Source organism: Colletes latitarsis, chromosome 10 (genome assembly GCF_051014445.1).
Source record: "Colletes latitarsis isolate SP2378_abdomen chromosome 10, iyColLati1, whole genome shotgun sequence".
NCBI classification, from domain to species: domain Eukaryota; kingdom Metazoa; phylum Arthropoda; class Insecta; order Hymenoptera; family Colletidae; genus Colletes; species Colletes latitarsis.
The window spans coordinates 25,651,932-25,675,995 of record NC_135143.1 but is presented as its reverse complement, the minus strand read 5'-3'; the positions used below and the strand labels follow the sequence as shown (position 1 = coordinate 25,675,995).

General features: G+C 40.1%; 2 protein-coding genes across 2 annotated transcripts in view; one reads left to right on the top strand and one right to left on the bottom strand.

Annotated features, from left to right (window-relative positions):
- Window positions 1-24,064, top strand: part of LOC143346945 (uncharacterized) — an 86,440-nt gene that overhangs the window by 9,495 nt on the left and 52,881 nt on the right. The window lies entirely within an intron of this gene.
- The window catches only part of LOC143346950 (adenylate cyclase type 6), a 73,185-nt gene that overhangs the window by 14,317 nt on the left and 34,804 nt on the right, over window positions 1-24,064 (bottom strand). The window contains exons 7-17 of the mRNA XM_076775676.1: window positions 13,280-13,429; window positions 6,401-6,522; window positions 5,933-6,025; window positions 5,568-5,714; window positions 4,837-4,995; window positions 3,680-3,928; window positions 2,953-3,112; window positions 2,236-2,333; window positions 1,838-1,922; window positions 1,337-1,453; window positions 358-486 (exon numbers count right to left, since the gene is read on the bottom strand). Of these exons, the coding sequence (XP_076631791.1) occupies window positions 358-486; window positions 1,337-1,453; window positions 1,838-1,922; window positions 2,236-2,333; window positions 2,953-3,112; window positions 3,680-3,928; window positions 4,837-4,995; window positions 5,568-5,714; window positions 5,933-6,025; window positions 6,401-6,522; window positions 13,280-13,429 (1,509 nt within the window). The remainder of the gene's footprint in view (window positions 1-357; window positions 487-1,336; window positions 1,454-1,837; window positions 1,923-2,235; window positions 2,334-2,952; window positions 3,113-3,679; window positions 3,929-4,836; window positions 4,996-5,567; window positions 5,715-5,932; window positions 6,026-6,400; window positions 6,523-13,279; window positions 13,430-24,064) is intronic.

The following is a 24,064-nucleotide window of genomic DNA, read 5'->3' as shown; positions in this document are numbered from 1 at the left end:
TCCAAAGTAATTAACTGCTCCTCGCGGAGATCAGAATCTTCGATGACAACGACGCTTCGGCTCCGATCTTTGATCAAACGTCGCCGAAGGTGGAAGATCCCTCTTCACCTTTGCGCCAATAACGACTTATCGTTAAACAAGGACTCTAGTCCGTTATGGCTCTACGATTTCACCTGGATACCGTGTAATACGAAGTTTGTACGATCTCGGTTTGACGTAGACAATTAACCAAGGCTTTTAAGCTGATTCGACGCAAGTCTGGCCAATTTGATTTAACGCCAGCGACCACCGGAGTTCAGAATACCCCGTGTGTTTCGCAGCAATGCGAATGGGAATCGATCATGTCTAGGAACTTACGTCAGCGAAGACAGTGTAGTAGCAAACGTCGTCAGGCGTGTCGATGCTCTGGAACGTCACGCTCGAATTATCCAGCCATTCCGAGATGGACGTGCTGTTGCTGCAGACACGCACGCTCTCCAACGTGATCTATAATTAGAGGAAAAAGACAGACGAAGACGAATCGCTTTGTTTCTTGCCCGAGTCGATCGATGGATCCTGATCATCGGGGACTTAATTAATCGCGTGGCGCCGTCAGAGTCCACGAACTCTATCGATCGGAGCACCGACATAGCGGTGATAGATAGCGGCCACGGTTATCATCCATTAATTCTCTGCTCCACTGCGGTGATTAGTGAGATCTCTTGTCGAAAATTGAGGTAGTAATACGTCATACGAAGACAGAGTCGAGTCTTGATCTATTCGCATCGTGGTACCGTTATTCATGCACTTATTCAAGTTCGAAGTCTGCTGAATCTATCACGATGACCCACGATCGATCGTGACCGATCCAAGATAAGTTGATGGCGACCCACGTGTTTTAAAGACCGACTCGATTCATTCTTCGGTATTCTTATTCCTTTTCAGCGTACGACGCGACGTGATTAATGAACGTCATTTTTATTCTATTTTACGGAATGGCGCGACGTGATTAATCACTGAATTTCATCGGCGAACTTTATTACTGTACATGCAGCCGCCTGCGCGAATAGAATCGTCGCATGTCGTGTATGACTTTAACGCCGTTTTTTCTCCGAGCTTCTTTTTCCGAACTTACGGCAGTTAAAAACTCCGACAGTGACGAATCAATTTTCGTGAAATTTTGTACGCTTACAACGTGTATTTATCGAGCATTCGAGTTAGAATTTTAAATGTTACTTGGCAGAGATAGCGTTGATTCAATTTGGGCCCCAATGAGAAATAAAGTTTCAATTTCGTTGTTTCGAGCCGTGAGTTACCGTATTTTAGAATTGCATAACAAGCTTCAATTACGACTTACCAGAGGACTTAGAGCCGTGATGAAAGTCAGGAACACGACGCACGTGGCCAGTATTTGCGCCACGCCGCGGTTTTCAAAAACGTGCACCGCGAAATCTCGAATGGATTTGGGTACCTTCTGAAAAATAAAATATCGTTCTGCGTTATTATCCATGGTTGTAATTCATGGATACGGGTTGGTTATCTTCGTTACGCAACGAGCTAATTAGTTTGTCGAAAATTCTATTATCAGTCGGCCGTAAGCGTTGCTTTGCTGTTAAGTGATCTTTGGACAAAGGCACACAGCATTGTCTAGTGCACGATGAGTGAATCGATGATTTCACCAGTGACCTGGAATCTAGCCACGAATTCAAGGTTAAGAGGAAGTGGCAAGATTCCAAAGAGCCTTGCAATCGACCCAGTCGCGCTGGAAATTGCTCAAAATACGTAGATTTCGTGTACAAGTTGGCCCGAATCAGCGCCACGTTTTCCAGATAAGAAACGAAGTAACTAACATACTCACCGCGTTTTTTTCCGCCAATAGGATCCCATTGATCGAAGCGATCAGCAGCGTACTCACTGCTATGCACGTGTAGAAGTATATGCTCCTGTAAAAATGATTTCACGCATTCAAACCGAAGTCGAGAATAAAATTTGCTCCACTCTGGTCTTAAGTACGATAGAAAATATCTACTTTAGCTTGTAGAATTAAATTGATAATACTAGTATAGTTGAAAAATCATTTTGTTAGAGTTATGTTATAGAGGCAGAAGCTTAGTTTTAACGTATTCGGCGGTTAATCGAGTTTCGAGGATCCAAGCTAATTGAGATTCACATAGTTTGAAGAGAATCGCAATTTTGAAAAAGTAAAGAAGACTAGTTGATTTAGAGAATAGAGTTTATTTGGAGTGGTTCGTTTACCCGTACAGAGTGATTGCTATGGCAATCACGACCACCATGTAGACGAAACCGGAACACACGAAGTATGCTGATAGCATTCTGTCCCTTTCGCGAGAATACTGCAACAAAATCGTTAAAGCGTTTTCTTTTTTAACGTACTTGTATTACATGGAAAATTGAGAGCTCGGAGGGAAAATATTTGTTGTCAATTTTAGCTCGAAGATATTCGCTACGGATAAAAGAAATTTACATTTGTCAGGATGGCCACAAATCCTTGTTTATTATATTTTTAAATTCGATTTTGTTACCAGGAGAACTGAATATTAATCTTGTCGTAGCGGAAAATCCACATTTCAATTTGGCAAATAAATGGTGACCTAAATTTTAGTTGCAAACTTTGATCGCCTTTATTAGTAGAAACAATAGCGATGAATTAATGAGATGGATGAAAGAAAAAATTCATTGCAGATAATTCGAACAATTTTCTAAACTAACACGCTTTAGTAAATAGAATTAAAGAGCCTTAATATTACATAGCTTTCGTTTCGATATATCATTTTAAGCTTATGGCAGTCGCCACCCGAAGGGCTTTTATTAATAGTTATAGGGGCACCACGAGCATAAGATATAAATAATATACTGCATTATAAGCAGTGCCAATACACATTGCAAATATGCAAGCACTTTTAAAACCAATTTGCCAGCTTTGCGGTTAGTTCTATACAATGATCAGTGTACCTTCTCTTCAACGTCGGGTCTGCGAAATGTTAGGATAAAAGGCGTACAATATTCCGCTCTCAGCCGATCTATACTTCTGGCATCGATCGCTCGCATCAGGTACTCGTTCACCTCGTCGTCAGGATCCTTTTTGCTCTCGGTTGTTTCTCCAAAACCCAACCTATCGTCAAATAAGTAAAACAGCGTAAATAGAATTATGGAAGGTCCAATATCTTTCATCGTACTTATAATAGAAATTCCTGGTGGTCGGTATACGCGTACGAGTCCATTAAGCTCCTATCTAATCGTAAGGGAAACTACGTAGAGTTTATTTACATCAAACTAAATTTTAGACAAATAGTTTTGTGTCCTACTTTCTTGATCGTAAAAAGAGATTTTATCAGGAAATAGTAGCGAAATGGGGATCGGCTCTCGCGTTTGACATTCTTGTGTTACTGTTTTACGTTTCCCGTCCGCGCTCCTGTTTCTAAAGAAACGGTAATTGCAAGGATAAAACAGAGAGCCATCGCTGGAGCGGGGAACGTGGTCCAACAGAAGGGTACAATTTCAAACGTAAACGTATCGAAGGTACTAAAACGTGTCTCAGTTCCGACGCCGCTGCTTGTAGAATCAATACTCATCGAGAAGTACAGTTCCCTGGGCAAATCGCCCTTAATTGTGAAGCATTGCTCCTATCGCTAGCTGGATCTCCCATAACTGCCAAAAGGACAACAAAGCGATCGCTTACTTGGTCTGTTTACCGTGTTGCGATCCGTGTCCCATCACTCTCATCTCCTTGGACACGTTCCCGTTCGCTGGCAGACCTTTTCTCAACCCAGACGACGGTATACTTCCCTTAAACGCGTCCCCGGGGACGATCAGGTACGTTTTGATATTGTTCTCCTTGAGGTACGCGTTCCTTTCGCCTCCGTTGCCCTCCTCCACCTCGTAGTAACCGCCCAGGCAATCCAGCGTCTCTTTCGTGATGTGGACTCGTCTGCGTTAGGGGAATAATCGCACGGTAAACGTCGGACGCCACGTCGAAAGTAATTGGACGTTTAATTATTGACCGTCGAGACGATTCCCAGCCCGGAGAGTTTGCGGCGAATCGCTCTCGATAGGAATATTTGCTCAAATATTCCGATCGATGCATTCATTTTCCAAAATGTTCTAGGCAGCAAGAGCGACAGAACTTTGAATTAAAGATAAATGAAAATAACAAAAGATAGTCTGAATATCGTTCGACCACCACGATCGTGTTTGATGGAGCAAATACGATAAATTTTCGACGACTCTGTCACATAAACCTCTATCTCACCAATAACAGTAATTATGTTTGCTTTGGAATGAACATGGCGCCGTAAGAAAAGCTCTAATGGCGTCGAGACGCAAGATCTTCGTAGCTAGTTGGCGCCTAACAAACATGGCGACTACGACGATTGAAAATTCTGTCGTTCTTGTTGGACGGGTTAAGGATGCAACGCTGCTAGTAGAATCTGAATGTTTGCGATTCGTTTGTTATCTCTTTTAAAGCCGAATAACTCGAAGTATCTTGCGGTAAGTTCTTTCGAGTATCTCAAGTTTTCTGCGACGAAACGGAACGGACGATGAATATTCACAAATGCGATCCGACGTCCGAGGAGAGTTTCCGGAGAGGATCTCTATTTTCCCGATGTAAGTTTTAAATTTAAATCGGGGGATGATATTGCTTGTAAATCCTGTACTTTCGCCGCTATTACAAAGCGAAGGGTTGTTTCTCTTGTACGTTCGAAGAGGAACTAGGAAAACAAAATAAGAAAGTTTGTGCGTTCTCGCGTGATTCGTTGTTTCATATTATACCTTTCCTTCGTTTTTCTTCTCTCTGTTTACGCGAACCTTCGCTGAAAATGGTCTTCAGAAACTCACCCTGGTATTCCGCCGCTTTCCATGTAGTTCGCCAGGGTAACGTCGTTGCTCCAAACATCGAATTGCCATTTTCGTAGTCCCAGCACCCCGCAGTGGACTCTTCCAGTGTGTATGCCCACTCTCATGTTCACGTTCACCGCCCCCACTTCTCGATACAATCTGAAAAAATCATCGACTATCGCGGGAATAACTGTTGCGATTATATTTTAACCCTGCGGAGGTCGCGATCATAAAAACTTCTCAACGAGATACTACTTTTCAAAAGTTTGAAAAAAACCTACTAAACTGTTCTAAGCTAATCGAAACTGAAGATTCTCTCCTTTCATTTTTGCTATATATTTCTCATTTACATTAGAAGTTAACCAGAATTTGATACTAAATTTTGTCCGGTTTATCACAAAAAGAATATAAATCGTTCGACTGGTTGTGGTAGGCAAGACAGATTACATATTTTTTACAGAAAACAAACAATAAGAATAAAAGTGAATGTTGAGAAAATTCATTGTACGTATATTATAAGGAAATTCGTATGTTAGAAATTCTAAACGAAATTCTAAAAACAAAAAAAATAATAAACTTGAATTTTTTATCAACTTCTTAAAATATTCTGTATGTACCCCAAAGATCGAATACTTAATAAACGTAGAAACGATAAAAATATGGATAGAATGGTCGAAGCAGAGCGATTTGAAAGGTCGGTGTCGACGGGAAATCAGTTTAACGGAACTCACGTGATCGCGCTGATCATGTCCAAGCCCATTTCGACGCAGCATCGCGCGTGATCTGGCCTGGGCTCCGGCAGCCCAGAAACGCAATAATAACAGTCCCCTAGCAATTTAATCCTGAGGCAATGGTGTTCAGCCGCCAGCGTATCGAACCTGTGAAAAAGCAGAGAATCCTTCTAAAGAAGTTTGCAGAAACATGTCTTTCAAACGAACGTCCACAGTTTTATAGAGTTCTGAAAGAATTTGTCGCGTCATGAAAAGATTAGTCCCCTGGATCATCTAGTTTAAAACCAGAACGTAATCGATACCCAGACGATGGTGATATTTTATTCAACGATTCTAAATATCTTCTTGTCTATAGACTCTCTTACCAAGCAAACAGTTTGTTCAGCAATCTGACCACCTCCTCGGCCGTGCATTGGTCCGATAGCGACGTGAATCCGCAAATGTCCGCGAACAGGATGCTGTAAAATATTATCGCGTTAGATTCTTCGAGACCCTGTCGGTCCCGTAATTAAGTCACGCTGTTAATTGGAATTCGTTGGCGCGCGTCGTGTGACTTAACGAGCCACGAGTGGCAGACGCGCAACTGTAACCCGTGATAGACGCGTGTATGACCCTGGTGCATAATGGGGACGAATATATCATAGTCCACTGAACAGAATGCACACAGTATCGTTTCTAATTATTCGTTGGTTAATCTCAGATGTAAGAGTTTCCCGTGCAAACTCTGAACGCGTAAAGTGTCTCGGAACTTCTGGCCAAAGGGGTGTTTGGGTACTTTTTTGATTGGCTTGTATTTCGTTTTGCAAATATGCATTTTTCGAGGCAATCCTCACCTGACGTTCTCGTGCCTCTGAATGTAAATGTTGTGAAACATCTTATCCTTCGGTTTGCCAGCGATGTCGGCTTTTATCTCCATGGCTACGTGCCTGGGCAACACGCTCAATAGAAGTCGTTCCTGAAAAAAATCAACGAAAGTCCGCCGTTAGACGCTAAAGGGAACACGGAACGCAATTTGCTCGTATCGTATGGGATTCGGTGGTTGCTGTCAAGCATGCTCGGAAGGCATATGATTTCGTGGCGTCGGGTACCAGGCGAGAAATTGCCATCTAAAACGTTTCCCGTGCTCGTTTCGGGGCTTCTGGTCGAACTATTTTTAGTTAACCAAGCTCGTCTGTGTATGAATTTCAAATTCACGGGGAAAAAGTGTCGCGGCTGCGAGAGACGGTTGAAACTTGCAAATGAGGTCTTATAATCACCGACTCGGAAGTCACTTTTTACGAATAGTTTATTTAGTTATACTTTCTATGCATCCTGGAAATGCTCCATAAAATCGTTAGAATTCCTTTCCGAAAGCGCGCGTGCAAGTTTTTAACTTTGAGACATTTTTATTGTTCGACGTTTCGAAGTTTCACGGAAACACCGCTCGCGTCGTTTCTATGCTCGTCGATTTAATTTTCCAAGTTACGAGAATGTTGAATCGTTACTGAGAACGTGTTCTGAATCCACATGGGCGATGGTCGAATTTCCAGTTTCGTTGAAATTCTGAATGTCTGTAATTTAACTTCGCGGGACAGCACCGGTACGTCCGACAGGTTGATCTGTCAGTGTTGTCAGACACGATCGTTGAATCTCGAATGGTATTTCTGCTATCCCGTTAATTACTAGCGTTACGCTAATTGTTCGCGATTCCCCTGGCGAGCGTTTAGATCACCTGGCGGGGGGGAATTTTTTGACAATGGAGTCGCTTCACGGATCTTCCGCTTTGTTTACAGTTAGAACTCGGACTTTCCATGCGTCGACTGTCAAACTTCAAATTAGTCGTGGTACTTATTTATGCAATGCTCGAAGTTTATTCGTGTGTCAGAACTAGGAACATGCCTTCCAGATATTACAGTGCAATGGATTATTAATGATTGATTAATTAGTAATTACAAATGCAATGCTCATCCCCTGGATTGCAGATACTATCCAGGGGTCGGCGAAGTTCATCCACTCTTCGTCGTACGTTGCCCGACATAAAGTGCCGATATAAAAGTCGCCAAACAGTTCTCGAGGGAAATGAATAAGGAACCTCGGTTTCCCCGTTCTCCCGTATTAACGAAGTATTCGTGGGATTCATTTGTCGATGGCAAAGCGAAAGAAGCCTGAATATCCCGATCAGAGGATCCGGGCGAGCACTTCATTAATAAAGAAAGAAAAAAAGAACAAGAAAAAAAAAACGAGCAGCTGATTTTATTATTTCCCGCCAGACGGGATTGAGAAAGGCTTTGCCGCGAATGGGTAGCTTTAATTTCGTTTCAGGGAAATTCCATGGCGAGCGAACGAAATTTAATTCTGTTAAGGAAACCGTAATTCAGTTCCGTCCGTGAAAACAGGGGGGAAATTGATTTTCTAATTTACCAGTGGTCGGCCACGACTGTCTTTACGTTCCTCTGTCGCAAGCGACTTCAGGAATTATGCATCGTCGGTGGATTTCGTGTCTGGGAAGTTTAGACGCCGCTATCCGACGCGAACAATAATGGATCGAGCAGCATTTCAACGGGACTTATTAGCCACCCCCGAATGGCTTATCGGGCTCGGTAAGAGTAAATGCATTAGACAGCATCGCGACGACCGGGGCCACGGAATACAGATGTCCCGTATCTTCTTGGTTCATGCAACATGAAAGACGACGTCGATGATGCCGCTGAAATATTAATCCATCGACGCGTACGCGTCTTACATCGAGATTCCGTCTTGCGCCTCGGGAACGCGCGTGGATATCAATTTTACAGGCGTACCTCGCAGCGTCGTGTTACCGACAGCAAGAAAATTTCAGATACGTGAGCTAAAGTGGGGCAAACGCTTGAATCGCGACTTTGGAAGTGACGGAAGCGAAGCTTAACGTACGACGATAAGCGTTCGCGTTTAACCCCATGATGCGAGCATCATTCAACCTAAGAACGAAATATTGTGGATATTTGGTATATTATTCTTCGATTTATAGTGCCAAATACGGAAAAATATATGTCTTTTTGGCCCTGAGAGTAGAATCACAAACGAGGTATACGAGTAATCGAGAACACATTTCTGACTTCACATCATATTTTCGGAAATGAATTTTTTTCTCGAAACCGCGTAGGAATTCGGGGGTACGTCTATTCACCGAAAATGATTGCAATCGACTCCTGCAACAAAAAATAATTTTTCCAGAACGATTTGAAATTCTTTTTTTCGTCGAAAAATTTCTCCCCGTCGATTTTTCCTAAAAATTCGTTTTTGATTTTTAATACACTTGTCTGACGCTCTACGACGCTCTGGAAATGTTTCATACTTTTTTGTAGATATTTATGCGTTCTACTTTAAAAATAAATTTCAATGAAATACATTCACTATTGTAGGGGACCATTAGAATCAACTACTACCTTTGCCTTTTTCAATCCCTCCCATAGTAAACTCACATATATTTACGCACACACTACAGCTGTCTGCCCATCAATATTAATTCAGCGAATAGTTTCTCATCTGACCATCATCCATGAGAAGATTACTCTAAAATCACGTTCGAATTTTCAAGTCGGTATGACAGTCAGATTGGGTCACGAAAGTCCATAAGGTGGAAGGTCTACTCGTATATTTCGTCTGTAGTAGAATTCCTTTGTCGGACGAGAAAGCTTCGCGTTTCATATTTCGCTCTACTCGTCTCTCACATGTTTGCTACGTTCTGTTTATAATCCACCTAACTGTAGGTTTCTCTGTACAAGTGTTCGGGCGCGTAGCGATTATTGAATACTCACAGTTACACTGTCTAATCAGCAGGTATAATCCTATATTGTTCACAAACGCGTGAAGCGCATTGGCGTTTATATACGTTGCGTCGATCGTGCCGTTCGAGTTATTGTTTCGTCCGTAATACCGCCAATAATCATACCAACTGACAAAAGAGATATTTACAGGTCTGAAAATTGTTGATTGTGCAGGATAAAATAAGCTATCCACAATGAGGAACTATGTTTCGTTGGTCTCGAAGCGTTTTTAAATAATTTAAGTTTTGAAGACACTAGTCTAGATTTGATATGGGAACAGCTCGTACCAAGCCTGGTCTCTTAATCCCCACACGTTTTCGATCGGATTAATGTCAGACGGGGTTCCTGGCTACTTTAATCTAGGGATACTCGCGTCTTCCAGCGTCTTCGCTGACTTGCTGTCGCGAATGGCCGCATTGTCGTGCACGAACACTCGATTGCTAGCTTTCAAACGACGGAAACAGAGCTCTGTATAATCGAATCGCTAAGTAATTTCAAATAATTCACTACTGGTGAGGCCAAGCCACTAGTGAAAATGATTTCGTGCTATCCATTCGCAGTATTTAAAGAAGAAAAGGTTCTCAATGACAGTGATCTATTCGCGTATTTAATCTGGATCATTCGGTTACTTTGTAGTAATTCGATGTGACATTACAGCGAGGCCAATTTGTCGAAAAACCGCTGAAAGCAACCGAAATCATTACAAATTACAGTCATCACTGAGATCAAAGGGCGACCTTGTTTTGGGCAACGAGCCATACATTGAATCCATCCTGTTGCTGACCGTTTCAATAGGAAAGGGTCGAATTGTAGGTGCTAGTTCAAACGTTAAACAATGTAGGAACGATAAAATCGCAGCTGTTCTATATGCATAATTGCCGCTGCGTCGGCTTCAGTTTCCTCTGAATCTACGCTAACTCGTTTGCGGTCCTCGGCTGTGGTTAGCGCGTGTTTATGCGGATGTTGAACACACGCCAAGACGCATTCGCGGTTTAATGCGGATCGTTCCGCGTTTCCCCGCCTGGAATTTTCGCCGTGTTGAAAAAAGGAATCGAAGGAGTACGGTTTTAATGAAATAAGTACTAAATGTACGTCCACGATAAATGTGAAAACTTTGGCCTCGCTATTAGAAGGATCTTAGAACGAATGACTAACGCTCGAAAAAGTTACAGAGATAGAATCACATGGTTATGAGAAATGTTTGAAGAAAAGGATGGACAGAGGCAACGAATGCGAAGCTCGAGGAATGGAGAGTCGTGGATCTCAATTGAGGAGACGTTCGGACGATGAGGATATAGTCTCGAGGTTGATGAATAAGCAGCTTGGACATTGGCCGATCATTATCGTAGCAGGTCATGGTATTCCCGATTAAAGCGCACAATGGACCTGGTCGCGGGCGAAACGTTCCCTGGAATTATAAGCGATGGCTGATACGCCGCTATCTTTAATAGGCTTCCGGCGGTTCCTAACAATTATTTTGCATGGCCGCTGAAAATAAAGCGGCGGGTTAACAGCCTAGGAAATTGGATGTCTAATATTATACTTGGAGTCTCGCGTGTTTTCTTCTTCTACCGAATAAATTCTCTATATGGTTTATTAGCTATTTTCGTCGTTCGCCTTCTGTTTCGGAATTACGGCCTTTCATCGAAGTCTCTTCGATAGATTTACACAGTGAAGCACGTTAATTGTATTTCGCGAGACGGCAGAAGTTGAAAACGCGACCTAGATTTAACTCTTTGTGGTCGTATTTGCCCCGTCGAGGGTGGTCTATTTAAATCGACCCGAATATCTTCGAAACTGAACTGAAATATCGACGACACTGAAACTCGTCTCGAACAAAAGCTGGATCGTTTGGTAATTATTTGGTAAAACATTAAGAAAGATAAATGTAAAGTAGTGTCCAATCGCCTGAGAGGATCAACGAAGGGGCTCTAAATTTTCAAGGGGTACCCTGACCAGTTAAAGTCAAGGCCGTAGAGAGATATAAAAATGTTTCGAGACCCGTTTACGAGGTGTTTTTAGTTTACGATGATTTAACGCGCGAATGCAAAATTTTTCGCAAGCAGCTGTTTTGCAAATGGACGCCGTTAACTTCTCGGTCGATGCTAGAATTCGTTGCAGAGGGAGAGTGCTCAATCTATTTGCCAGAGGTCCAGTTTGCTCAACTTGAATGAACGTTTCGTACTGCTGTTTGCGAAATCTCGATGTGCAGCGTCCGTTTCCCCCTCTCATGCTTGATGTTTCTCTGACGTGAAAATTGCAACGAAATAATTTCGTTGTAGCTGCGGGCTTTTAACGAGAATCGTTTCCTTTTGTAAAAATCCAAGCATACATTTTCGTATCTTAGTCTCCATTGTTGAAACTCGTTTGATTTCGTAACTAAATGTCGAAAGTTACGCCATTTTGATCGTAAAACCAAGGTCTTTTATTAGTGAAATTTTATAAGGTGCTCTCCTTGGTAATTTCTGATAATACGAGTAGAATTGTAGAAGTACATTTAGTAGAATTATAGGTCCTTTTTCTCAGGTAGAAAGTATTACAGTTAGTTTATAATATGGAGTTCGCGGGTGTTTCAGCGCGAGTTGAAAGTATAAAGAACAGCGTGCACAGCGTCGAAGATTAAAACCGTGTGAAATAATTTTGATATTTTCAAAGGTACAGTTTCCCGTCAGTTTTCCTCCCGCTGAACTTTGTTATGGAAATTCGTGAAGGAAAAACATGTTTTCGATGCAAAGAATTTTATGAAATGTGAACGCGATAAAGGATGTCTGCGTAAAACAGAAAACGCGAAGGGAAATTGAAATTAGCTCGCAGAACGACGTGAAAAATGAGAGGATAGCGCGACATTCGACCCAGAAAAATTGCTTTTGCCTGTAAATAAAGGAAACACGATTGAAGTAATGCTTCGAACGTTTCAAAAGAAATAGTTGAAACGTTTAAACGAAATGAAAATAATTAAGTCTGTATTTTTTATTTTTTAACGTTTATAAATTGATTTGTAATTAATCCGTTTTCATCAGCGATAAAAAATATAAATAGAAATGGTAAAGTATGCAAATACAAAATTTTGATTTTATTATCAAAGTGAAGGTTTACTAAAAATTGTTTACAGAACGTCGCGTCTGTTTTGAGCGGCGCGCGAATTGTTTACAGACGAGTCGACCGTGCGTCGCGATTAAACGTTTATTTACTCGGGAATAAATAGAAACAAATAAAACAAAAATGACTCGAGCTTTCAAAAAATTCTGGCCGTAACTTCGACGCGAAAACGATGAAAATTTGACGATATTCACGCTCGATCGTATGCTCGCGTGAAAACTTCCAAATTGGGAAGTCGACGTTCATAACGCGTTTAACTTGGAAGTTTGATCGACATCGACGAAACAACCTAACGAAATTGACGTTATTATAGTTCGTACGGCTTTTCCTTTACTCGCTAGCGGGTTAATTAATGGGGTTCGATAATTATTTATGGCATAATCATGAGGCACGTGTACGAAACTGTCCGTAAAATGTTGACGTATTACGGACAACATTTTGGCGTGTTTCTGTGCAATTAAAACTGAAACTATTACTCGATTATAACAGAAAATCTGCAGGTTCGAAGCTTTCGCTAAAATTGTTTTAAAGACTAAATTAAAAATTGGAGATTAACATTCTTTCTGCTAATACGTAATTTTATATTTACGACGTTCTTGGACCTTAAAAAAGGAAGGCTTACGAATGGAACAGAATTTTTGCGTTGTGATGGTTGTTTTACAAAACAAATTGTTTTGATGACTCTGGTGGGAGTAGGTTGATGTCGGTAAGTAATTCCAGTGTTAATGGAGGCTGTCGCCTAGGGATACGCGTGTACGACGTTGTTGGTTTTTAGGTCGAAGGGAAACGCGGTTGTTTCGCTAACCGGTTGTAATTTCAGAGACGTACCTGTTGCTGATTTTCTCGTTGCGTGGTCAGACGCGCCTCGACGCATTGTCTGGTCTCAAGGAACGCTTGCCTTTGAGCCAGCTCACGGGGATGATGTGTCAGCACACCCGCCATGTTGGTTCCACCCACTACAACGATGGAACTCAGCAACTGCAATGAAAAATCATCGTTAAATTTAGGGACGATTCGTCAGGCGTACAATTCAATTCATAAACACGCGTCCATATTTTCGAAATCTACATACTAAAAGAAGTAAAAATGTCCATAAGTCACTGGGCAACCAATGTGGTACAAAAACGAATCAACAGTTATTTATTCATTTTTGCTCGGATCACTTGGTTTTGATAAAAGGAGACTTCGTTAGGTTTGACTATGGCTACATCCGGGACTACAGAGAAAATATTGACAATTTTTTAAACGACGACACTTCGAAAAAAGTGACATTTTGAACGAGAAACGTTACTCGTTTTACACGTAAAAGCTGGTGATTGTTTTTACAAGCGCCATGTTTGGAAATGGCAGCGTCGAGGGAAATTGCGTTGACGTTGAATTCTGTTGTTGGGAGTATCGAAATAAAATAAATATAATTCAAACGTTACAGCAAGATCCTTCATAACTTTGTACGTTTTTCGAATTTCAATGTGAATACTCTAGATAACTTCAGGAAAACGCAATGAAAAGGAACCGAGTTTTCTAAACCATAAACTCCGAGAATTCCTTTCAATTATTAGTAAGTAACGACGAGAATCTCTTTGCACTTTACAACCTGTAGATCTTGTCGAACGATCTCTTTGAATGGCGAAATGGAAGGAATTTTATTATAAAATCGCGTCTGGAAATTAATTTTAAATTTTAAACTGATTTGTAGTATAAACGAATAAAATATGGGAGGCGTAGAGAAGCAGAATGATCCGACTATATTATCAACGGATCGGTGATGTTTTCACGAAAATGACCCTTTTCGAAAAATGTTTAACTATACGTAGTTAAAAAATTTTCCAAAATTAATTCGTGTAACGTGGAATTTGAATTAGTCTGAAAGGGGTCCTGTCTGGACTCGTTTTAATTGGGAGTGCCTCGACGTTAAAATTCTCTGAAAATATGTAGGGTATTTGTTGAAATCGGATATATCTGTGGGCGGTAATTTAGACGTTAATTAGTGAAAACTATTTATTCTGTACCTGTGGAAAAAATTAAATAAAACGTTGACTATTAAATATGGATGTCAGGATATTTCATCGAAGGAGCTAAATCTGTACAGAATGTTGAATACGTAGAAAACTTCGTGAATTAAACGTAATTATTGCTAAATTTCGGTACTTGAATTGAACGGTGTATGCTGCTGCTGGCCGCTCTGTTCTGAACTAATCGGAATTTCCTTCCGGAAAAGTAGCCGGCCAGTCAAAGGACCGGGTTTATTGAGTTTAGGAAGTTAACAGAATGTCAGCAGGCGAGTGTACTAATTGCAAAGCCCGCTGTAATTAAACTGATACCGCCTAGGAACAGGAAACACTCGATACACGTGTGACGTGGCTCTTTGATCTACCTTGAAGGTGATCTTCGGTAAAATCAAAGCCGACCACTCGCAGTTCTCTTGGTCCTTTTGGGATTTCCATCTTGATATTAATCGTACCAGAAGATTAAGAGGAATTCATTGAATATTCAGAATGGAATACATACGAACGTACGCAATCGTAATTCCTAACATCCACTGAATAATTCTCTTACTGGCATTTTGCTGGCGATTATAATTTCATAGATCTTACGACTATCATTGTCACTTTGTGTCTTTCAACTTTCAAATTGATACAGTGTTTTAATATAAAAAGGTTCTGGAAACTTTTAATCTTCAAACTTATGCAAATTTTCACTTCACTTACTCAGTTAATTCCCAGTGAAAAAGGAACTTTGAGAAGATGGAGGATCGAAACTTCAAAATGACCCCGGGAAAATTATTTTGCCAAGTTACGATAGTTCAAAGATTGACAGCGTTCATTCGACATTTTTGCGGCATTTCGAATCGCACGATTGGTTCATCGCCATTGTCTGCCAAAATGGAGTCCTCTGCTTTATCTTACGGACTTCGTTTCAGAATTCCCCAGCAATATTGCTCGACCGTTCGCAGCACTTTTCTCGATAGAGTTTTAAGACTCGTGGAACTGTTTAAACTTTTCGATTCGACGTTATTACGAGTCGAAGTGGTTCGGTTCGAACGCTTCAAAGAACTTTTCTATTCGCGTAACTTGTCCTGAACGATCTCTAGTTCAGCGAGTTCATTCCCAACCACCTGTAGGATCGCTCGAGTTCTTTACGTGTCTGACTGCTTTCGAGAGAAATGTATTTTTTTCATCGCAAAACCACGTCGCGCAAGTTTTTTCCAATCATCGTCAGCATTCGTGGCTCGAGCAATCCCTCTCCATCTTTTAAACATCTAATGCGTAAAACGTTTCGTAATATTTCACTCACCTCCGAAGCTTTCTCAAAGCTTTTTCTAAGATATGCGTACTTGTCGTTTCCCTTGTAACTACCATTATTATTTTAGTTCTATCGGAACGATTGACTGCACATAGATTAAAAAATTTGCACGTTTACGATTCGCAAAAGGAAATTCTTTTCGTATTGAAAACATCGTTATTTCCCAGAAAGCTTTCTTAATTTTGTAACAGAACGAATTATATTTAATTCTAAAAATTGTCAAAAGGTCGTTGGTAATCTCGCTGACAACGATCTAAAAGTAATTGAAAAATTATTCATCTTCCGCGAAGAGAATAATCCTTCCTTCCCGAGTTATAATTTCCCGGTGAATATAAAATTTGCGCGGCAGCGGTAATCCGAAAGAAAGTCTCGCGTATGAATATTTAAAACTCGTGGCAGGTGTTCACGAATTATTCACGATTTCTACGAGAGATTATCTTTTACATAATGCACGACAGCCCTTAGCTACGACTCCATTTTCCCGACTGGTGGTCAAATTATAATTTGGCCCAGCTTCCATGGCGAACGAATTAATTATTGACACGTCCCGTTGGGTCACAGCGTTGGGGAAATTTATTTGCGAATAACGAATAAAAATTTGAAATTTATGGAAGCTTTAAGGAGATTAAAATTGAAGGAAAGCTTGTTTAGCGAATTTATAGTTTAACAAAAGAATGTTTTGCCATCGTGATAGGTGAAATAACACAATTTCTTGCTCGAGTCTTCGTATCCTGTGCTCTCGATGCTTCTTTTCCGATCAAATATCCGGTCATGCTCGACCAATGGAAACTCCTTGCTTGAAACGTCAATTGGATTTTCCGGTTCACCCGACATAGAATATTTCGATTTTTCTTTTCACCGACCGTATTCCACGAGACGGCGATATTTTCAAGTTTTCCATATTGTCGTATATGGCTGTAGATTTATAGTATTGTGAAATTTATTGTCTAAACGGTCCTTCGTTTTCGTTTGCTTCTATTGCCATCTTCGAAACTTGAATATTCGATGAAAAACTTTATTTCGTTTTTTAATTCTGTGTAATTGTATTAATATCTGAATTTCGTTAACGTTAACACCGATTCCTGTTCATAATATTCGCGTGTAATGTCTGAAATATGCCGGATACTTCCTACTTGTTGAATTTTCTTCGTTGTTTTATCATTTCGCAGGTTAAATTCCTGAAATGTTAAATCGAGAATATTTCATACATTTTTGACGTTACACTCGATATTCTCACCGTTAAATCGTCGAACACGTTACATTTTATGAAATTCCAGAGATTTATATCACTAATTCGTCGATCTTCCGTTAACGATTTATGTTGATTCGTTAAAAAAATTAACGCGTAAATGAAAATAGAAAATAAGAATCGCCCGTAGGAAATATTTCGACGTTATTGAGATTAATAATAATTATTATGCTTAGCTTTCATTTCACGAAGAAACTTTTCTATCTTAATAACACGTAAAAACAATATGTATTTTAAAAAATATAAGTTTCGCTTCATAATACCAGCAAGGAAAGAATAATAAATTTTAATCTTATTTTTCATGTCAAGAAACCGTATCGAGCAATCATTGCAGTCGACAAGTACGTAGAATCTGAAAAAAGAATACGTCGAATCATTTGACAAGGCTTTTCCATCCTGTTAGAAATGTCATCTCATCTGCGGTAATTAACGAAAACGAGTAATTGGCCGGTAAGTCAACATCCTTTGCCTCGTTTTGCCTAAAGATTCTTCCTGCTTAAGCGCCTGGTTTTCGCACTTCCGCGATTCTTCCAGTCAAGAGCCTCGGTTTTAATTGAATCTCGCCGCGTTATCTTTCTTGTCGCCGAATTTCGTTCGTCCGGAAATTTAAATCGCGGTTATGAAATAATTTGAATACAAAATTCGACGAATAAAGAGAAGGGAATATCAAGGAATTTTAAATATTTTAAGAACGTCTAGGAGTAGATTTCGGGTTTATGCGGGTTTGTAGAGCTTCGGTGACCCTTCACTGACCCCGGGTTAAGATTTAGTACGAGTCGATTCATAGTGCATTGATAAAGCTCGAAAAATATCGAGGCAACTGGGAGAGTTTCGTGCCAAGCGGCGCGGAATTCCGAGGATGCATTACGCCGAACGATTCATCGATTTTGCATTAAATCGATGATCGCACGTTCCACGGAAACATCGAGATGAAGGACGTATCGTTGCATAGCACCGAAGGGACGGGTGCAGGATGATGGAAAAGTTAATCGAGTTTCATGAATCACTGTCAAACATTCTTCGTGCGTGTTCTCCTCCACTCCCTGTCTTCAGACCCTGTTTCTGAAAATTTATAAGCTCGATGGTAATCAATTTCGTTACCATGCTCAAAATTATGGAAATTGCTTCTAAAACCCCATGTAGTCTTCGTGATCGAACAATTAAAGGAGAATAAAATGTTTCTAATCGACGTGTAATTTCTCCATTCAGTTATTTAAATTAAATAGAATATCCTTTTTTTTTATTTTTACCGTGGACCAATACAAATCAATATCGTTTGTTTATATTAAGAAGAATTTAATAACTTATAACAGGTTACGTCATTCTGCGTACTCCACTGATCCTAATTCTTTTCGATTTTGTCTCGGAGATTTTCTCAGAATTTCTCGCGACAGTCAGAGTAAAATCTCTATGTGTGTGAAAGGGAGATTGTTGGCGCTTGTCGTGAACGGGATTTATGATATACGATCGCGGGGTGTCTTTTACTTTTCAATAAAAGCGACGTTACGTTGGGATACGTTTCGTTCGCGAACGTAGGAAGCGGAACGAATAAACGGTGATATATTATTTAGAAACTCGGATTTTCAGTTCTTCTTAACACTAAACATACCGTGACCGGTCAAATGACCGTTTTTAAAATTTCGTTTAGAATTTCTAACACACAATATTATTTTAGCGCCATTTAACTTCACGACTTTTCTTATAGTATACGTACAATGAATTTTACAGTATTCACTTCTAATCTTATTGTTTATTTTCTGAGAAAAATATGTAGTCTGTCTTGAAAGGAGAGAATTTACAGTTCCCACTGTCTCAGAACATTCTAACAATGCGTATTAAAAATATATAAACTTTAGACGCGTTTAGTTTCGAAACTATTAGTGTTTTATTAATTATTGAGGCATTATTAGAAGCGGCAAAACCTCCCCTTTAAAGTGGTTTTTGGTTTTTGTCGATCCGACTTTCCGTTTTTGAGATATCGTAATTTATGTAAAAGGTAATTTTTAAAATTCCGCTCTCGGCCTTAGAAAAGGCTATTAACGCGCATTAAAAATACTAGAAACTTTAGACGCGTGCAGTTCCGAAACTACTAGTGTTTTATTAATAATTGAACCACTGTTAGAAGCGGCAAAGCCTCCCCTTTAAAATGGCTTTTGGTTTTTCACGATCCGACTTTCCGTTTCGGAGGTATCATCGTGTAAAGACAATCGTAATTTTTAAAATTCCGCTACGTCTGACTCTCCGCCTTACGAAAGCCTATTGACGCGTATTAAAAATACTAAAAACTTTAGATGCGCGCAGTTCCGAAACTACTAGTGTTTTATTAATGATTGATGCATTGTTAGAAGCGGCAAAGCCTCCTCTTTAAAATGGCTTTTGGTTTTTGTCGATCCGACTTTCCGTTTTCGAGATATCGTAATTTATGTAAATGGTAATTTTTCTTAATTCGACTATCTCTGTCTTCGTCTAGCGGAGTCGGACCTCCTTGTCGCACGTGCTTGGTGCTGACCTACCCCGCGTACGTGACTCTCGTGACCTAGTGCCGGCGTAGTATTTCCAAGAATTTACTACGCACTGTTTATTATCTACGCGCGCGCGAGATGAATGAACTCGCGAGCGCACAACAAAACGTAAACAAACCGTATCTCCGAAACTAACCACCGCATCGACTTGAAATTAAAATCGCTATATCTCCGGAACTAATGAAGCTATCGACTCGTACAAACGCTCATTTTAAAGGGCTTTTCATCCTTTACCTAATGATCATATCACCTACTACAATTTTTGCTATCTTCTATGTTTATTTTGATATTTACTTTGACGCTACATACCCAAAGAACTTTCAGCAATTTCTACTGATCGTACGACTAGTGTACGATAAAACTGGACCATAAATTGTTTATTTAATTGAAAATGAATTTAAATACAGGATGTTTGCGTAATTACTAGGCAGCACTTTTTCTTAAATAGTTCTTTTCTCTAGAACTAACTACGGTATCGACTTGGAACGAAATTCGTTTTCAGGGGCGTTTTATCTTCTTTCCGATGAATATTAAAAAATTTTTTCACACAAAAGAAAAGAACATCTTACGAATAAACATCAAAACACAAGTTTCTATACATATAATGTAAAAATTAGAAGTATGTTACCTCGTAAAAGAGAGAGAGAAAGATTGGTAGGAATGGTATACATGCAGTGCCGATAGGTTTAGTGTTAATATCATTCTAACGTGTGGTGATTACTAGAATTTGTCTTGGGTAAACTTAAATATTATTAAGTCGCTCTGCATTTTATTAACCCTCCGCGGACGAACTCCGTCTTGCTTTCACACAATGAAAAATCATCAATAAATTGCAAACAATATGAGTATTTGAAAAAACTAGACCTCTTCATCCCCGATTAAGTTCGAACTATCGACCAACGAGTCAAAAACCGATATTCCGGTAACAGTTGTGACACCATTTCGGTTCTTCTTAACCATTTAGAGAACCGAAATCGATATCACGACAATTTTCACACCACCGCATGAAAGTTTGAAACCGTGTTTCCGCGCGCAGTTTGCAAAAAGCATTAACAGGGTGTAAATTTGCTTCTCTTCGACATTACCCCGCCCATCGTCGATCCTGAGTAAACATCTTGGCTAGGAATTTTCGCGCGCAGAAATTACGCGTCTATCGCGGAAACGGGGTCACGAATCTCGAAAGTTTATTCCTCGAGTCGAAGATATTTTATATCCTGGTTCAGGCGTTGAATGGATCGCTCACGAAGGCCCATAAAATATTCAGACGACGCGAAAAAATTCCATCGCGAGGTCGCTATTGGCATCCTTCGAGGTCGACGGGACGGAGCCCAAGGTTGTTTTTCTTCCCGAGAGGATCCTGGATGTCTCGGGAAGCCGTCCAGTCGCGCGGTCAAGCGAACTCATCGCTCGTAATTGAATTCGTAACTTTCCCCGGGGCGCGACAGTTTCACGATTGCGGCGTATCCTTCCGTTTGCCTCGTCGATGGAGTTTCCTCGATACTTACAGCCAGTGTTTGTCTTTTTTCCCGGCCCCATTTCCAAACTACGATCCCCGGATCGATTGTGTTTCCGTTTGCCCTAACGAGATTGCACTTACCGCGAATTGCACGTAACAGTCGCGCGCCGAATAATTTCAAAAAAGCTTACTGAATTTTTTCGAATAAAAAAGAAACACGACGATGAAGTTATATTTTTATGGCTGCTCTGCTTTCTGTTTGCGTCAAAGAAGAAGAACAGGCAGAAAAAAGAATTGTGATGTTATTTTCTGATTGCCTTTAAAGTATTCAAAGTTGCCCCACTGACCCAAAGAAAGGAGATTTGAACGATTGATGAGGCGTCACGTTTGGGATTTCGGGCGTGTTCCATTTTGGGGCACTTGTTTTTGAATCCCAGGCGTTTCCTAAACGTCCGTTAGCAGAGTAATTTCGCAAATTGTTTAGGACTCCCATCCCCAGTTTCTGTGTGGTTAAGTTGCTCGGGAAAGGAGGCATTTTCGTGGTTAAACCGTAACCGCGATGCATATTGCAGTACGACGATGTTCCGAAGATCGATGGTCTAACGCGAACGATTAATCGTGCGTTTTGAAAATTTATGAAAGCGTTTTGCATGCTCGTAGATTTCGCAAAATTCTGGGAAAACTCAAAGACGAATAACTTAAAAGAAGTCTTCATTTCTGTTTTTTAATATTCGACTCGATTTAAAATCATCTTTGAAGGACTAAATTAATAAGAAATATAACGTAATTTGAATACTCGTGTATTATGAAATTTGGAAGAATTGTTGTCAACGGAGAAGCGGATTTAAATCTTATTTAAAGAATTAAAATATTATTTTTATTATTCAATAAACGTAAGCACCGTAGTTTCTTCATCGATGGAATAACAGTTTCGTTTTAGAGTCGTTCGAGTTTCCAGACAATGTGCTCTATCGATGCGTTTGGAAGCGCGCGATTCAACAAAACGTTTTCTTTTCAAGCTGTTCGTCTCCTTTTCCAGACGGACTGCAATTTCGCAAATTGTCATGCTCTCCCGTCGAACAATTTCTTTGCTACGATGTGCATCGGCGCGAGATCGCAGGTATAGAAACGTTTATACTTTATTATTGCCCTTTTAGCTTTATGAACCGTGTCAAACGCTCGACTGGAGATTATTCTCCTCGCCGATGTAATGAATTTGTTTACGATAACGGCTCATACATTTTCCATCAATATTCTGTAAGTAATTTACATTCAGTTGTCGATCACAAATACGTTCTAATTATTCCGTGCTCGGTCAAAATGAATACAGGTCGTGATAAAATGAATTAAAATTCATTACAATAAGTGTGTGCAAAAAGTGTGCTTATTAGCATGATTAGAAAATATAGACGAGGATATCGTTTAACTTAGCCTGTAACTCTGATTAAATTCTTGAACATCCTGTTGAAGTTATCGTCGCGTTGGTGATAGTTCAACGAAAGAAATGTAATTGTAAATAATGTCCGGGACTTTTGATCTCCATTAATCTTCTCCCCTTTGTTCGGTTTGCTTATGCTAGTGCTTGGTCCGTTGGTAATTTTACAAATTGCTGCGACACCCTTTCCCCTCCACGGTCGATTAGCTTTCGTTCTCGATCGTTAAACCCGGAACTGTACTACGCCAATAAAGTTCGATTGTATCGGGGCCAGGAAGTTTGCACAGAGCAAACTGTCGATAAACTACAAGGAAACATCGATCCCGCCATTTTGAATTCAACATAAACTTGTCACGCAGCGATCTCGATTTGTGTTAGAAGTCCTCGTTCCACAAGAAAATACATTTCATTTCAAGAATTTTAAATAGTTTCGAGAGAAAGCGAGAGTTAAATAAAAATTCCACAAGATGTCCCATCGAAATAAAATACCCCAATTCTATTTGGTAAAATTTTTAAGAATGAATTGCAATGAGAAGGGGAGGGGGAAGGTGACCAGAGACCTTAGGTCGGTTGGACCCATAGCTTGTGGGTCACCGGATCCTCGTCGGACCGCTGACGATTGTGGTGGGGGCTCGATGTGCCTGCGCACAACGGTCCAGAATGGTAGAACTGTTCTGCACATCTGCCGTGGAGTGGGGATGGGCCCGAGTCTCGAGAGAAGCTCAGTCTGTGCGCAGAAGGCCATTGTTTCGCATATCGTATAATCCCAGAGTATTCTCAACGCGCTTGAGGTAGGTCAACTTGTGGTTTTTAACAGGCCCTCCCCCAGACCATTTTTAACATTAAACCTACTATAACGTTTAGGAGTTCTGATGTTTTAAAAATACACGTGAAACTTCAAGGTAACTTATCTTCGAGGTAAATATCTCCGGAACTTATTACGCTATCGACTTGAGTGAACACTCATTTTAAAGGGCCCTTTATCCTCTATCTAGTGAACATGTCAACTATTATTATTTACTGTCTTTTATATTTATTTTGAAATTCTTCGAAGAGTTCTTTAAGTTCAATCATTTTTCCTCAATAACATAGTTCACATTAACAATTATTTGCATTCAAGACACCTTTTTCATCTTGAAATGTAATATCAAAGAATTTCTTTAGTTCGTATTCTGTGCATCATACTTTTTGCTTCGAGGCCACATTGTAAAGACAATTGCCGCGATATGAATTGGAACGACGTTATAGTTATATTGACTCCAATTATTTTAAACGCTCCGTTTCTGAAATAATATACACGGTGTACCACCCAATTCGATCACCTTAGATATTTCCGTTCCTTTTCAATTTGGTTGCAATTAAATTAAATGCAATTTTACGATAAAAAAACGTCTTCCCTAAGTTAAGAGGCCATTTATCGAATATGTTCGCTTTTAGATAGTCTTTTAAAAAAGCTAGAACAAATATTTTAATTTAATTCATTTTCGTCGCGTCGTATCAGGGACCAGAATCGATTCCTTAGATAAAGAGTACATATTTGCTATTGACCAACGTTATTAGGCATCCCGTTTCTGTTTACCGAGTATTGGGTGATTTTTGTACTAAACCTTAGCATAGAAAAAAGAAGTATTAAGCGGATACTGCGTAG